General features: G+C 40.2%; 1 protein-coding gene across 1 annotated transcript in view; it reads left to right on the top strand.

Annotated features, from left to right (window-relative positions):
- Positions 1-11089: 11089 nt before the first annotated feature.
- Positions 11090-17389, top strand: part of SYCP2 (synaptonemal complex protein 2) — a 36964-nt gene continuing 30664 nt past the window's right edge. Inside the window, exons 1-5 of the mRNA XM_023745125.1 lie at positions 11090-11154; positions 12982-13125; positions 14066-14194; positions 14967-15071; positions 15586-15610. Of these exons, the coding sequence (XP_023600893.1) occupies positions 11131-11154; positions 12982-13125; positions 14066-14194; positions 14967-15071; positions 15586-15610 (427 nt within the window). The 5' untranslated portion in view covers positions 11090-11130. The remainder of the gene's footprint in view (positions 11155-12981; positions 13126-14065; positions 14195-14966; positions 15072-15585; positions 15611-17389) is intronic.

The raw sequence follows: 17389 nt of genomic DNA, 5'->3' as shown, positions 1-17389 counted from the left end.
TTGTTAGTTGGAATGTGTTTTTCTTGTAGTCTCATTACAGAAACGTGTTAGAAACTCTTGATTGTTTAAATAATTTCATGGTTAAGTCTTATTCTTACCTAAATAGTCAAACTTAGTGCCTTGCCAAAAAAAAAATTTTTTTAATTGTATGCTAGTACCTGTTTCCGTAGCACAGTTGTGCATGTCTTTGAGAAACTGAAATACAATCTTTTGTGTCAAGTCACATATGAAGAAAGCTCTAGGGCAGTGGTTCTCAACCTTGGCTGCACATTAGAATCACCTGGGAATCTTTAAAATCCTGATTTCTGGGCCTCATCCTCTGGAAATTCTGTTTCTCTGTTATGGGGTGGGGCCACAACATTAGTAACAAAGAAACAGAATTTCCGGAGGATGAGGCTCAGAAATCAGAATTTTAAAAAGGTTCCCAGGTGATTCTAATGTGCAGCCAAGGTTGAGAACCACTGGTCTAGGGGGTTGCAGGGGATGAGACAGTATTATACTCTTGTGTGTCTGACTCCCCCTGGATTGTTCCTTGCACACAGGGGACCGAAACTAATATTCATTGTGTCCTCTCTTATTTGCTTGCCCACAGTGCTAGGTGCTGTATTTGATTTCATTTAATTTTGAAAATTACACTACCTGGTAGATAACATCCCCATTTTTTTTTTAGTTGAAGAGAGTGGAAACTCTTGATTGTTTAAATAATTTCATGGTTAAGTCTTATTCTTACCTAAATAGTCAAACTTAGTGCCTTGCCAAAAAAAATTTTTTTTTAATTGTATGCTAGTACCTGTTTCTGTAGCACAGTTGTGCATGTCTTTGAGAAACTGAAATACAATCTTTTGTGCCAAGTCACATATGAAGAAAGCTCTAGGGCAGTGGTTCTCAACTTACCCCAGAACCCAATTTTGATGATGACTGATAGAAAAGAATTTTCATCTAACACTATAATCTAAAAACCTATTTAACAACAAATAAGATTAAAAAGAGTGATTGCCTTTTTTCTTCCTTGTGGTGGTATACTAATGTTTACCAAACAATTCCTATGCTTTTTGTACAAATGAAGCAATAAAAGGAATCTAACTCTTCTCCTCTGCTACAAAGCGGCAAATTGAGAAATCACTACTTATAATTTTTGAAGTGTCTGCTGTATCCATTTCTGCGTGGCTTGTATATTTTACAAAAGCACGATTGCTTTTATCGTTTAAACTGATACTTTAAATGGGAACATTGTAAAAAGCCTGGAATATACTGATGCTGCTGCTCAGTATCAGGCCCAGAGGGGCGAAGCCTAATTTCCCATAGGGGACTTGGGTTCTGCCTAATGAAGGAGGCAGCCGCTCCTGCTTTGAGGAAACCCAGGCAGGAAACCCTCCGGCAGAACAGGACCGGGGCTTGGCAGCCTGGCGGGGCGGGGCGGGGCCGGACGGGGCGTGGCTGTCCGGAGGAGGGGGCGTGGCCGGCGGAGAGGGAGCAAGACTGACGCAGACTTGAGTCTTGGCCGGAAGCCAGGGCTAGGGCGCGGCAGTGAGGCTTTGAGGTCCGCGGGAGTTGGCCCGTGTGGCTCTGCTGCCCTCTGCCGGCCCGCAGCGTGGGACTCTCCAGAGGGCGTGCAACCCAAGCATCCTCGCAGGTTCGCTGGTCCCCCTCTTCTGTGCGGCCCTGACTAGCCCTCCGGGGTGGTTGTGGGGATGGCAGGGGCCCTTGGAGGAAGAGACGGAAGAGAAGCTGAGGCCTCCTCTGGCTGCGCATACCTGAGGAGCAGCCTTCCGGCGAGGACGGCGCCCGGGAGGGGTCAAGGGTCGGGGTTGGGGTCAGGATCAGGACGCTGCAGTCCACTTACTTGAGGCTCAGAGCCACGCCCACCTCGGCGCTCCTGACTCTGGCCTCCAGCTGCCGGCACGCGACGGTTACAAGGGGCGGGACCTTGCTGGGCGGTAGCGCTGATTGGACATGGTGCGGACCACACATAGCGCTGATTGGACAGGCGCTTCCCGCCTTCAGCTGGCCGCCTCAGGCGCTGAGACACGACTCTGGGCGGCCCGTTGGGTACGGACTGGACGCAAACTCTGAGAGCCGCAGGTTGAGCTGGGCCCAGGGGCGGGGGGCCTGCCGGCCCGGACGGTGAAGGGTGAAGGAGGAGCCATTGTGGAAAAGGCCAGACAGGCACGGTGCCAGGTTTGAGGGCGTCCAGAGGGCCTTGCGTAGCCCGCGGGGGTGGGGTGGGGGTGGGGAAGAGGCGCTCTGGGGTCCGAGGGGGCGGTGCGCGCTGTGCGGGCTCAGCCTGTGCTCTGAGGGACGACGGTCACTCGGTCACTCGGTCAGGGGCGGATGTGACGGGAGCCCTCTCCGTGCCCGCAGTGTGTCTCGCGGGCCGGCTCGGCAGGTGTGATCTTAATGGTTTCAGGGTGGAGGCCACGGTGGTTCCCAGGGGTGACGGTGCGGTGCGAGGTGCTGCAGGCAGGGCAGGACTGGCACGAGGCCCACTTCCGGAGGATGGGGCCCGCCCCAGGCCCCGCCCCACCCCACCCGCCGGCCTTCAGGGCCTGCGCTGTCTGCTCGGCTTCTCCTGGATCCCTCTTTCAGGCTCTGTTCCGAGGCCCCCTGTATCCGAATAGTGGTCAGAACAAAATGGGTCTGTATGCTGAATGTCGGGGCGGCATGACGCGTGCTTTATTAGATAGTTGCGTTAACACTTCACTCGTTACAGAAGAAGGTGTTGCCCTCCCTCTTGGCCAGAGGCTCACATTTGGGAAACGTTGCATGTAGCGAGGACCTTGTATTGAACTACCGCTGCGTGCGTGCGTCCGGCTTTGCCTCCGTCTCTGTGAAGCTGCTGGGAGTTTTAACCCTTAACCATTTTCTGCCGCTTGCACACGGAGCCTGCTGAGTCCACGCACAGGCCCGGCGCTTCTTGCAGTTATTCTGTCGGGGCTTCCGGGGCGGCGCCTCGTTCCTTGTTGGCGAGGTGGTGTGTGGTAGGCTGCTTTAGTTGTGTGCTCATGATGCAGGAAAGGGAGTGAGCCACGTTTCCTCCTGGAGGTCGCCTTCGCTTGCAGCCTCGAATGTTTGCCTGCTGAATGGAGAGGACTCCCTTTTTGGCTCCATTGAATCCAGTCTTCCGAGGAGGGGGGAGGGGGGAGTGCCTGGATTGTTCCATTTCCTTACTTTTAAAAACCTGCCTGTGTGGATGCTAATTTTCCTTTTCTTCGGCTGACTTGCACAAAAGTAGATTTAGAAACTAAATCAACTTGTTAGCTTTCCATGCCTCTGGGCCTCAAGTAATTCTGTGCTATATCCTTGTCGCGGACTACTTTGTAAATTACACTTAACTTGAGGTTGTTTCCGGGTGAGGGCCTGGCCCAACGGTTACTGGACCCAGGCAGAGTACAAATGGAGGCCCCTACTGTATATTTAAGTATTTAAGCCTTTTAATGAAGTTTTAAAATTGTGAAATAAAATGTTCTAGTCTTCAACCTCACAAATATACCACCATTGCAGCAAAATAGAAAAATATATGTAAAGCTATTTTTATGACTGACTTGGAAAAATATCAAAGATAACTGAATGCATTTATTATGGCTATTTGATGATGGACTGGTGAATTTTGGATAAGTAATAAAATAATAATGAATTAACTGCCTAATGTAAAATGTAAAGGTTTAAAAACTTACAAGGAAATACGTAGGATATCTCTTAGGCTTTATAATATGGGAATATTTAAGACAAAAAGCACAATCATGAAAAGTAATAGATATGAAGTTTTTGTATATCATTGTCTCTTACACAAATTGCTATTTGATATTTTTACATTTTACATTAGGCAGTTAATTCACCTATTATTTTATAACTTATACCAGAGGCCCGATGCACGAAGATTCATGCAAGAATGGGCCTTCCTCACCCTGGCTGCCTTCACTGCCTTCACTGAGGCCAGATCTGCCTTTCTGCCTTCCCACAGGCCCCGAGCGGCTGGGGCAGTACAGAGCGCTTGCATGTTGCCTCCCACCCAGCCCCCAGCTTGATGCCTGTGTATGCAAATTACCCACCATCTTTATTGGGTTAATTGGCATACTTACTCCTGATTGGCTGGTGGGTATTGTGAAGGTATGGGCAATTTGCATCTTTCTCTTTTATTAGTGTAGATATTAATTATATCAATATATAATGAATAAATTATTATACCGTATTTTTTTTATCAAAATCAGTGAATATGTTATAAGCAAGACTTATTTGTTGTTCTAGTGACAGTATGATTTAAGGATTAAAACTATGTATTTATTAAAAATATACTAATTTGAGTATATTTTTATCAAAAACATAAAATAAGTGTAAAAAGTATTGTTTAAAATTCTCTGAAATATTAAAATTATTTTAAAATTAAGGTACAATACAATGAATATTAATAAAAATTACTTGAATAACAAATTATTTATTTTTAATATGTAAATCTTATTATTTTAATATAAACTTAGTCACCATTCTAGTCTTTACTTGCCATCTAATTGCCATTTTAAAGAGTTCATATCATGTTCATGCAGATATGTCTAGATTTACATAGATATAAATTAAAGAATAATATGAATTGCTTAGAACTACAAGTGTTCCCCAGTCACTATATGTAACTGTTGCAAATACTGGTATTGTGCACAAAATTGCTAGTGCTTCTAGTACCACAAGTTGGAATACAAAGAGAAGCAAGAAAATGGACATTAGGCATTATTAAGAATCAGTTCTTCCTTATGCAAGAATCAACTGTAAGCTCTGCCAGAGGAAGGATTTGATTTAATTACTATCTTTTCTCTTACCTGAGAGCACTTAAATTGCTCAAATTATAGCGTCATTCTGAAGTATAGACTAAAATATCAGTATCAGCGCAATCTATATCCTTCTCTGCATTGTTTTAACACCCCCCCCCACCCCATTCTTTAAACTTTTTATTATGGAGGATTTCTATCCTATCCTATCTAATAAAGAGGGGATATGCTAATTGACCCTCATGCTGTCACAAAGATGGCGGTGCCCACAGCCAATAAGAGGAAATATGCTAATTGACTGCCACGCCCTCAAAGATGGCAGCACCCACAACCACAAAATGGCGGTGCTCAGCCCCACCAGGGTGGCAGGCACGCAGCAAGCCTCTGATGGCAGCTGCCCAGCCACCCAGGGCTGCCTGAGGCGCAGGTAACCAGGGCTGACCAAGGCTTGCACTGTCGGCAGTGGCAGCAACAGAGGTGTGATGGGGTGTCTCCTTCCCCTGATCGCCAGGTTGCCTCCCACCCGGAGGGCTCCTGGACTGTGAGAGGGGGCAGGCCGAGCTGAGGGACCCCCCCCCCCCCACTCCAGTGCATGAATTTTCATGCACTGGGCCTCTAGTACCAAATAAACAGAATAGTGCAATTTACTGCAGTCCCCCTCTTTCAGAGGCATGGCCAAGTGAAGTGTTTCTTTGGGACGTGATGGGTGTGAGTTGACAGAGCAGGGCGGCATTTCTCCTTTATATCCCAACATTATCTTCTGTATATTCTTTGTGATATTCTGGATCATGTTTCAACCTGGTTTTTCTGTCCCAAAGAATGTTTCCTCCTGAAAACAGCCGTCCCCCTGAGCTTTCAGGCCTATGATGATATGGGTTGCTGACCTCAAATACTTGTTTAATAATCTTTATGTACATAGTATTTACAGTTATTTTAAAGTATTTGTTTAATAACCCTACCTTCTGAAGATCCTAGGGATCTGTTTCTCACCATTTTTGTTTGTTTGTTAATCCTCACCTGAGGATATTTTTCCATTGGTTTTTAGAGAGAGTGGAAGGGAGAGAGAGACAAACATATATGTGAGAGAGACACATCCATTGGTTGCCTTCACAAATGTCTGACCAAGCTCAGGGATTAAGCCTGCAACTAAGGTACATGCCCTTGACCAGAATCAAACCCAAGACCCTTCAATCTGCAGGCCGATGCTCTTCCCACTGAGCCAAATTGGCCTAGGGCTGTTTTTTACCTTTTAATAAATTCATTTAAGTCTATGAATTGCATTTAAATATTGCTTTGGTTGCATCCTGTAAGTTTTTATGTATGTACACATGTTCTTATGCAGTTAAATATTTTGTCATTTCCATCTTTTTGTATCCCATGGACTATTCAAATGTATGTATTTTAATTTCCAGATATATAGGAAGTCTGAGGCTACCATTGTACCTAATTTCTACATTTCGATTGCATTGTAAGAACAGGGTATCTATTATGTTGATTTATTTGCATGCTTCTGTTTGTTTTGGCTCTGGTGACCTAAGATTTTCTCTTTTTTCTTATTCAGAAATGTCCTCACAGTGTGTCAAAATGTACTTTTTTTATTTATCTTCCTTGGAATTCAGTGGATTCCTTCAATTTGTGGGTGTTTATATTTATTTTGGGAAATTTCTTGGCTATTATTCAAATGTTGTCACCCTTTTTTTATTTTATTTTTTTTATTTCTGAAATTCTTATTAAATAGGTATTGGAATATCTGCATTTCTCCTTTATATCCCAACATTATCTTCTGTATATTCTTTGTGATATTCTGGATCATGTTTCAACCTGGTTTTTCTGTCCCAAAGAATGTTTCCTCCTGAAAACAGCCGTCCCCCTGAGCTTTCAGGCCTATGATGATATGGGTTGCTGACCTCAAATACTTATTTATCTCCATTTTGAAATAATACTTTCCTATCTTTTAAAAAACATTCTATGAAGCAAGTTTATACATATGTCTGCATATATGTGTGTATATGTGTGTGTGTGTGTTTGTGTATATATGCATATATAAATGCACATGCACGTTTTAAGCTAAAATCTTGTAACTTGTGATAATAATATTTTCAAATAGGACCAGGCTAAATTTCTATCTTCTGTGATGGCCTGGGAAGAATGAAAGAGTGAAACTACATAGAAAATAGGCAAATTCCTTCTTAGGAATTGGGGAGGCAAAGAATGTGTCCCTGCATCTCTGAGTTGGATACAATGACTTCTGACTATGTAGAGGTCCTGGAATCATTGTTGGTGTATTGGAATTCCCAGCTACCACAACTAGACTGGCCCCTTTTAGAGTTAAGCCAGAGTAAATAAATACAACCAGATGGGGAAAAACCACAGTTAGGCCCTGGATAGATTTGGATGGAGTAGTTGGACTCCTAGATGTTTAACTGCAAAGGCTAGCTTTGGTCATTTCAGTTCCCTCACAATAACTCAAACCCACAATTTACTGATCCCATGTTTTGGATGTCACTTACCTGCATTTTGGCAAGAATTTACTATACTTTTAGTAAGGTATCCTATCTAATAAAAGAGAAACATGGTAATTAGCCATACCTCTGCTACCCTTCCCATTGGCTAATCAGGGAGATATGCAAATTGACTGCCAGCCAAGATGGCGGCTGGCAGCCAGGCAGCTGACGCGAACAGGGAGGCTTGCTTGCTTCAGTGACGGAGGAAGCCAAGCTTCCCCGCCTGCCTTGCCGGCCTCTGAGCTGCAACTCTAAGAAACATTGTAACAAATATAGAAGCTAAACGAAACCCCAGAAACCTGCTTTAGTCAGCCAGGCTTCAGCCAGCAGTACCGCAACATTGTTTCAAATACAGAAGGTAAACAAAGGCCAGAAACCTGCTTTCAGCAGCCGAGGCCTCAGAGCTGGAGCCGAGCCTCAGAGCTAAAGCTGGCCCAGAATAAAAAGAAAAAAAGAAAAAAAGGACAGGTTGGGAGCTTCAGTCACCCGCCAGCCTGAAAACGGCCCTCAGCCCCTCACCCAGACTGGCCAGGCACCCCAGTGGGGACCCCCACCCTGATGCAGGACACCCTTCAGGGCAAACCAGCCGGCCCCCACCCGTGCACCAGGCCTCTATCCTATATAGTAAAAGGGTAATATGCCTCCCGGCACCGGGATCAGCGTGACAGGGGGCAGCGCCCAAACCCCCCCCCCCCCACGGGCCCTGCTCTATGTGTGACGGGGTAGAGCTATAACCTCCCCATTGGTCCTGCCCTGAGTGTGACAGTGGCGGCGCCCCAACCCCCTGATCGGCCCTGCTCTGTGGGTGATAGAGGGCGGTGCCTCAACCCCCTGATCCGCCCTGCTCTGTGTGTGACATGTGGCGGTGCTCCAACTCCCCTATCGGCCCTACTCTGTGAGTGACAGGGGGGAGCTCCTCAACCCCTGATCAGCCCTGCTCTGTATGTGACAGGGTACAGAGCCCCAACCCCCTGATGGGCCCTGCTCTGTGCATGACAGGGGGCAGCGCCCCAACCCCCCTGATTGGCCCTGCTCTGTGTGTGGCACCGCAACTTCCCCATCAACCCTGCCCTTGAGTGTGACAGGGGGGCGGTGCCCCAACTCCCAAATCGGCCCCTGCTCTGAGCCCGACCAGGGGCTGCACCTAGGGATTGGGGCCTGCCCTCTGCCACCTGGGAGCAGGCCTAAGCCAGCAGGTCGTTATTCTCCCGAGGGGTCCCAGACTGCGAGGAGGGCACAGGCCGGGCTGAGGGACCCCCCTCTCCCCCCCCAAGTGCACAAATTTTTTGTGCACCGGGCCCTCTAGTCTATATATGTAAAAGCCTAAACAACTGTTACTGCCAAAGGACCGGAACAACTGGTCACTATGATGTGCACTGACCACCAGGGGTCAGATGCTCAATGCAGGAGCTGCCCCCTGGTGGTCAGTGCACTCCCACAGCCAACCTCTCGCGGTCCCTCCCCCTGGCCAGTCCCTCCCCCAGGCTAAGGCTCCAGGACCAAGAGAATCTGGGTCTGGGAAGTCTGTAGGAAGAGAGCAAACCTGACGCTGATTGAAACAGAGTAGCAGCTCGGAGGGGGCAGAAGGGGCAAGGCAGCAGCCTAACTGCAAAGACGCAAAGTAAGCACCACCGCCACCTTACCTCTACGACCGCATAGTGCCACTCGCTCTTCTGCCCCTGTCAGCCACTTCTAGCTCGGCCCCGCACCTTTCTGGGCTCCCAACCACTAATTGGCTAGTGCTCCTACAGCGGTGTGCCACCATTGGCCAAAGTCAGCTACCTATCATGCTTGGGAGCATAGCCCCCCAAAAATGTGCAGCAGAGGTAGGAGAGATGACTTGTCTGTCAGCAACTCTGCCCTGGGGAGAGTGAGATGCTCGAGGGTGGGCAGCAAAATAGAGCTGTATTTCCACCTCAGAACATAGCTGGTGTTGAGGCCATTTTGGAGCACTCTGTCTGTGGTCTTTGCTTGCCACTACCTCAACACATCTACACAACTGGATTGGGGCCTGCCAGCCAACCTCCTGTGGTCCCTCCCCCACCCCCGCCCCTGCACGAATTCATGCACCAGGCCTCTAGTATAAATATAAATTACAAATAAAACTAAAGTCTTACTTTGACAAATAGTTTACAGTTTACAGTTCTGTACAACTCCTTACTGCTCCTCTCCAATGAGCCTGATAAGCATTCCAACTGTCTTGATTGGTATAGGTCAGTGGTCGGCAAACCGCGGCTCGCAAGCCACATGCGGCTCTTTGGCCCCTTAGTGTGGCTCTTTCACAAAATACCATTGCGGGCGCACACGTACAGTGTGATTGAAACTTCGTGGCCCATGCACAGAAGTCAGTTTTCGGCCTGGGCGAGTCTATTTTGAAGAAGTGGCGTTAGAAGAAGTGAGGGTACGTTCGCTGAGGTCGACCCCTCAGATTAAGGATGTTTTTAGCAAAGGCCAGCTTAGGAGTACCCTAATTAAGTTAATAACAATGTACCTACCTATATAGTTTAAGTTTAAAAAATTTGGCTCTCAAAAGAAATTTCAATCGTTGTACTGTTGATATTTGGCTCTGTTGACTAATGAGTTTGCCGACCACTGGTATAGGTGAATGTCTGTCTAAACACATGCACACACAAATATGTGTACATGTACATGCATATACCTAGACATATAAATGATACAAAGTTTCTTTTTTCACTGTATCATTTAGCAACATATTTTTAATCACTTAAAATTTAATACAAATACCTAAAATTCTGGGCCTTTTTATTTGATTATTATATTCACAAAATTAGTTACCACGTTGTATTTATTTATTTCTCATGCTCCTCTCATTCCCAAATCCCATCTAGGTGCTTTTGAATCATTGCCACTCAAAATAATGCTGCAAAAACATCTTTAGACCCAGTTTCTTATGTACATAGAGCAAATATTTCTTTGGGGATCAGAACTTTTTCCCTAGAGTTAATCTTTGGAAATGCAAGAGATTATTTTTACTAACCCTTTTTGTTTGCCTTATATGTATATCCTCATTGGCACTTAAATTTCTCTACTGCCATATCTGCAAGAAAGTAAACTAATGCCTCTTGTTGTCTTATAAGTACACAGTCCTCTATTCCTGTTTGATTAATGAATTAATTGCCTCTCTATGTTGGATGTCCTAGTGTTTCTGTTACATAGTAGATTAATTTTAAATTGTTCTAGTCGTGATATCTAGAAAAGATTGTAGTATTTCTTTTTCTTTATAGAGCTAACCTCCAAATTGCATTTGGAAATTTTAGATACTTTTGTTAAGGTGGTAGATGGTGCTTAATGTAACCTCATTGTTTCTTGTTTCCATTATCTTTTTAAGAGAAAATGTGTTTAGGTTATCATTTCCTCACTCTTCTCATTGTATTTTTGTGTGTTCCCATATATCCTGTTCTTTGGTAACATACTCGCATATTCTTCCCTATTGTGTTTACAAGTCTGAACATCATTTAGACAATAATTCAAGGTTATTTTTCTTCTTTTACCCAAAATTGGAACAAATATAGCAAGACTCTAGGATGAGGCAGATCCCGATTTTTCTTTCACTAGTTTTGTGACCTTTTAGCAGAGTCTTTGGCGTTTAAGTAGTTCATAAACAGCAAAAGCTTGAATAAATGCTATTCAGGCTTTTCTCCAGAAACTTTTTTGGCCAAATTAAAATGAGTAATTTCATAAACAGCCAGGAAATTGAAGAAAAAATATTTATTGCCTCTGGTGTAAACAGCAATGCATATGTATGTGTATTAAGATTTTAAATATGTAGAACAGATTGTAAGATACAGAGTGTATGTTTTCTTTTATAGGTGTTTGTTTTGACCTGCCATTTTAAAAATTAAATCAAAATGCCAATAAGACCAGATCTCCAGGTATGTAGTCCTGGACCAAAAGCAAGTATTTTATTTTAGTCTCTAAAATCATTTTTTGTTTGTTCATAGGTATTAAGTGCTATATTTTTAAGAAAGACAAGCTTTCTTGTTTTTATGAAGAGGTCAAGAGGAGAATAATTTAAATGCAAATGGTATCTTTTTATTTTTAATAGATTTGTTTTCAATATTTAAAAATATTTAAATTATAGACGCTAATTATTTATGTGTATATGTATCTATATATCTTTTATATTGAAAAGAATCATGCATTGGTTCATTTTTAAAACTTATGCCTGAATATTATCATATCAAAGTTTAAAATGGTAAGATACTTCATTTAGGTAAAGACTAAGTTTTATCTATTCAATTGCTATGCAATTCACTCCAAAGTCTGATGATCAGATTGTAGTATGAAAATTACTTATTAATGATGTTTACATTAATACCTGGAATGACAGATTTTGTAAAGGTTATACAGTCATGCGCTGCTTAATGATGGGGATGCTTTCTGAGAAATGCGTCATTAGGCAATTCTGTCGTTGTGTGAACACCATAGTACATGTACACAAACCTAGGTGGTCTACTACACACGTAGGCTATATGGTATGTAGCCTGTTGCTTCTAGGCTACAAACCTGTGTAGCTTGTTACTGTACTGAATATTAAGGCAGTTGTAACACAATGGTATTTGTGTATCTAAACATAGAAAAGGTACAGTAAAAGTATGATATGAAAGATGGAAAATGGTACAGCTCTATCAGGCTCTTAACTATGAATGGAGCTTGCAGGAATTGAAGTTGCTCTGAGTAAGTAGTGAGGGATTTTGAAAGCCTAGCACATAACTGTACACTAATGCAGACTTTATAAACACTGTACACAGGCTAAACTAAATTTATAAAACAACATGAGATTAAATCAAACATAAGAGAAAATTATGCATTCAGAAGATGTAATAAACATGAGATGTATGAGGCTGCTTGCAGGCCTAATGGCATACTTTTTTACAGCAGATATCTATAAGTAGAAAGAGTACTAGTATACTCTAACGTAATAAAAAGTATAGTACAGTAAATATACATAAACCAGTAACATAGTCATTTATTATCATTATCAAGTACTATGTACTGTACATAATTGTATGTGCTGTGCTTTTCTATGATTGGCAATGCAATAGGTTTGTTTACACAAATATGTGAGCAACGTGTTGTGATACGAGGTTACAATGGCTATGATATCACTAGGCAATAGGAGCATTTTAGCTCCATTGTAATCTTGTGGGACCACCATTATATATGTGGTCTGTTGTTGACCCAAACCTCATTATGTAGCACATGACTATAAATATGTAATACAATAAATATTGTGTTTGTATGAGAGAGATGCTTAACTCATTGGTTGGTATACTTTCTAAATAGTGCTTTTAACCATCTATGCCTTTTTTATACATTTAAATCTCATTAAGAAGTTGATAGATATATTTAAGTTTTATCCATGGTATTACAGATTATTTACCATAAAATTTATTTTACTTCTTTCATTAACAGGTTTTTGTTGAATTCAACATAATGATGACTTTCCAATTTAAGACATGAAGTGGAAAATTAGTAAAATATATTTTTCTTATATAGAATCTTATCAAAGAAACTTAATCTGACTACATTACTCCAAATTTAAGAGTGGGAAGTTTAAAAAAAATAAGTGTGCATTGATATTATATAAATTCTTTTGAGAATTTTCATGTGAAAACCATTCTCAAATTACTAGATTGCATAAGGTGAATAATTTTCATTTTGATTCAATATATGTGCCATTAATTATATTTCTCTAGCAGTTGGAAAAATGCATTGATGATGCTTTAAGAAAAAATGATTTCAAACCTTTGAAAACACTTTTACAAATTGATGTTTGTGAAGATGTGAAGATAAAATGCAGCAAACAGTTTTTCCACAAGTTGGATGACCTTATATGCAGGGTAAATATATTTATTTTTATTGAATTATTGTTATCATTATTAGATAGCAGTCTACTTTCCAGGAAAGTACCATTGGAAAAAAATGAATAAAAACCTTTGGCAAACTCACTTATAATTATATAAATAAATCTTTATTTTACCACTTGCTTTTTTTTTTTTAATTTGACAAGCTCCAAATAGCATATTGGACCATTTTATAAATAAAGTATTAAAATAGCTATGTTTTCAGAGTTACCACTGGTGAAAAATAGTATACATCTTGGAAGTTTAAACAATTTAATCTCTTTTTTAAAAAGCCTATCAATATATTCTGCATGTTATATGGACAAAGTTTGTTGCTTGCAAATATAAAAAATAATATCCAAAACCTTGGACTTTGTAAGACAGGTTTATATGCAAGAAAATGTGGTTATTGACAGTCTCTCCCAGTATTTGAGATTTGCTTTGACTCTAAAAGATTCCGTAAAAATTTATTGTATTTGTTAGATACCTAGAGCTTTTTAGAATGAAAAGTAACTTTGTATCATAGTCTAAAGTTTCTTGAATTTATACAGATCTGCATTTTTTATCCTCACTCGAGAATATGTTTTTTATTGCTGAAAGGGAGAAAGAAAGAAAGAGAAACATTGATTGGTTGCCTCCCATATGTGTCCCAACTAGGGTTCAAAACTGCAACCTAGGTATGTGCCCTGACCAGGAATCGAACCCACAACCTTTTGGTGTATGGGATGATACGTCAACCAACTGCTAGATCTGCATTTTTGTACTGAGTTTGTCATTTACTGGCTTTAGACAAGTTGCTTTTTTTAAACCACATTTTGTCGTTTGTCCTTGAAGATTAAGATTATAGCTTTCAGGATTTGTGAGGATTATAAAGTGCTTAGCCAGTTCCTTGCTATTTTGTGTTAACAGATGTTTAAATGTATACTTTTCATTTCAGGAACTTAATAAAAAGGATATCCAAACTGTTTCAATCATTTTGATTTCTTTTGGAAGATGTAGCAGGAATATCAGTATTTTGGGGCAAGTTGGACTTATAACTTTGATAAAACAAGGACTAGTCCAAAAGATAAGTATAGACTATGTAACATTCATATGAGGGAAATATTATTAAAGGTGTGCTTTCTAATAAAGTAAATGCTTCAAACCATTGAAAAATAAATTTGGGTACTTTATATAAAACTTTGAGTTACAATAAAGATTTTTATAACCTGTAGTATGTCACAAGGAAACTATTCACAGGGTCCTTGATAATCATGTGAATTTAAGGCCAGAAGACTCTCTAACGACTTTACTTGCTTTATTTTCTCTTTAGCTCATCTTAATCACTATCTGACTTTATTATTTTTTAATATTTATTGTCTGTCTGCCATACTAGCATGTATGGCATTAATTTTTGTTTGTTTTGTTCGTTGCTGTATACCCAGTGCCCTGAACAGTATCTGAGATGTAGTTTATATTCAAATAGTTTAATTAATAAAAGTGAAAAATACCAAAAATTATCAAATAGTAACAATGCCAAAATAATCTAACTTGTGATTATTTATTTTCATCTATTATATGAATGTATCTGAACAAGGAATTTGAAGGGGGAAATGAAGGTCTTCTACCTGGAATTAGTATTAACTTTATCCATTCTCATCCAAACAATGGGCAAATAGAGTGAGTTACCAAAAAAACAAAAACAATGATGATGTTTTGAAAGCATAAATTTATTTTGATACAATACTGGAATTTTCATTTTTGTTATTTCTTTATTCCTAGGTTTACTATTTATACAAATATAGATAAGTACATTCTCAAAATTGAATTTAAAATAACTAATATACTTTTTTCTTTACATGGTTGCCTGGTTTGAAAAATCCAAGGAGATAATTCTGAGTCGAGGAACTTCAAAAGATGAAGCTCTTTTAAATATGATAGAAGACTTATTTGATCTTTTGATGGTAAAATCACATTGATTAACCAATGTTATAAAGCTTGTGCTTATTTAGTATATATGCTGCCTAAGCAAGCACTTTATTTAAAAACAACTTGTAGATATGTCTCCTTTTTTCCCCCACAATTGACCTTCCCCCAGCCTCCCCTACCCTCCAGCACATGCCCTCACCCCCTCCCCGTGTCTTGCGTCCATTGGTTATGCTTATATTTGTAATACTTTAAACAATAAAAAAAGAAAAGAAAGAAAAAGAAAACACAGTTCATGATGAAAAAAAATAAATTAAAAAAAAATAAAAACAATTTGTGTTCTATATGCCTTAAGCCTAAAAGACAGTAACAGAATGGCTTGTGACTTGGTTGGATTAACCTATTCAGATTGTAAAGCATTTATCTTGTGTAATGTAATTAAATAATTAGTACTTATGTGGTGAGTTCAAATTTAACCTGTTATTTTAATACTATTTATAATGGTTTATAATATAAGACAATAAAATATAAATATTATTCCTTGCTTTTCAGGTCGTATATGGCATCAATGATGAAGGTATAATGAACATTTTCTTTTATGGAACAGTAATTTGCAGTTAGAGTTTTAGTATAATTTTGCAATTCTCATAGCAATTTTCCCAATATTAGGAATTCATTATCTAATTCGGGTATCAACAAACTTTTTCTGTAAAGGGCCATATAGTAAATATTTTAGGATTTGTGGGCCAGAAAAAAAATTGAGGATAATATGTAGGTACTATAACAAGAAAGAAAACACATTTCCACAAATGTTTTATTGGTGCAATTCAAAACATAATAATTGAGTATGATGTTTTTGTAATACAGGTATACTAATGTGAAGAATAGCACTCTTTTTTGAGGGGATGATATTTCACTTATTCAGGTTCAGAGTTAGTTTTTGCTCTAGTCAAAATTGATTATATTCATTTATTGATGCTTATTTGTAATGAGGATATATATATATATATATATATATATATATATATATACACATATTGCATTAGAAAATCTTTTCATGCCAATAATGACAAATACTGCTATAAGTTTATAAGCATGATTCTTTTTTTTTAATATATTTTATTGATTTTTTACAGAGAGGAAGGGAGAGGGATAGAGAGTTAGAAACATCGATGAGAGAGAAGTATCTATCAGCTGCCTCCTGCACACCCCCTACTGGGGATGTGCCCGCAACCGAGGTACATGCCCTTGACCGGAATCGAACCTGGAACCCTTCAGTCCGCAGGCCGACGCTCTATCCACTGAGCCAAACCAGCCAGGGCTATAAGCATAATTCTTAATTGAGCATATTCATCACTTAGAAAGCATTTATAGAATTATATTAAGTTATTTTCTTAATATTTGCCTTTTAAAATGTCATTGCACTACAGATTAATCACTTTAATTGAAGGTTAAGTAGAAGCTCCTCATCTGCACAATTAAAAAGATTTTGACATATGGAAACTTTCCCTTGCACTTACATCAATGTCCAAAAATGCTGCTGGACCTGTAGTTGGAACTTGAAAAGAAAAAATATCCCCTATAAATATGTGTGTGGGAATGGAGATGTCAATTCTTGTTTTAGTTTTTGACACCCCAGGAAGTACAGAAAGAAGCTTGGCATTACTTGTAATGCAAATAACTTCATTTAGTGTCATTAAAATGACTTTACTGAATTATAAGTTTCTTTTTTTTAAAAAATATTTTATTGATTTTTTACAGAAAGGAAGGGAGAGGAATAGAGAGTTAGAAGCATCAATGAGAGAGAAACATGTATCAGCTGCTTCCCACACACCCCCTACTGGGGATGTGCCTGCAACCAAGGTACATGCCCTTGACTGGAATCGAACCTGGGACCCTTGAGTCCACAGGCCGACGCTCTATCCACCGAGCCAAACCGGTCTGGGCATAAGTTTCTTATATAGCACATTTTTGCCTTGTAATTTTGGGTTGAGGTCATTAAGAAACATTATTGACTCTGCATCACAAGCTATTACCAAAATCATTCACTGGTAACTGAAGATGGCTAAGTTCATGAAAGTAAATGAATTCACCTGATGCTCTAGTCATTAAACATGATAGATCAACATTTCCAGAGTACTTGCTGATGAAATGTATTATTCATCAGCGGTGGGTTGAATTTGGTTCATGGGCCATAGTTTGCCAACCCTTGAGCTAATGGAACAAAATTTTCAATAGTCCACTGAGAACTCTTCCTTTCACTTATGGCTAGCAGGTGTCTTGTGAAAAGCAGTCAGTCCAAGTTATGTTTATCTCTGTGTTACTTGAGAAAGAATTAACTAGAATTGGTAACTGA

The sequence above is a fragment of the Myotis lucifugus genome, unplaced genomic scaffold (genome assembly GCF_000147115.1).
Source record: "Myotis lucifugus unplaced genomic scaffold, Myoluc2.0 scaffold_518, whole genome shotgun sequence".
Taxonomy (NCBI): domain Eukaryota; kingdom Metazoa; phylum Chordata; class Mammalia; order Chiroptera; family Vespertilionidae; genus Myotis; species Myotis lucifugus.
The sequence above is the reverse complement of the archived record's forward strand: the minus strand, read 5'-3'. Positions and strand labels throughout refer to the sequence as shown.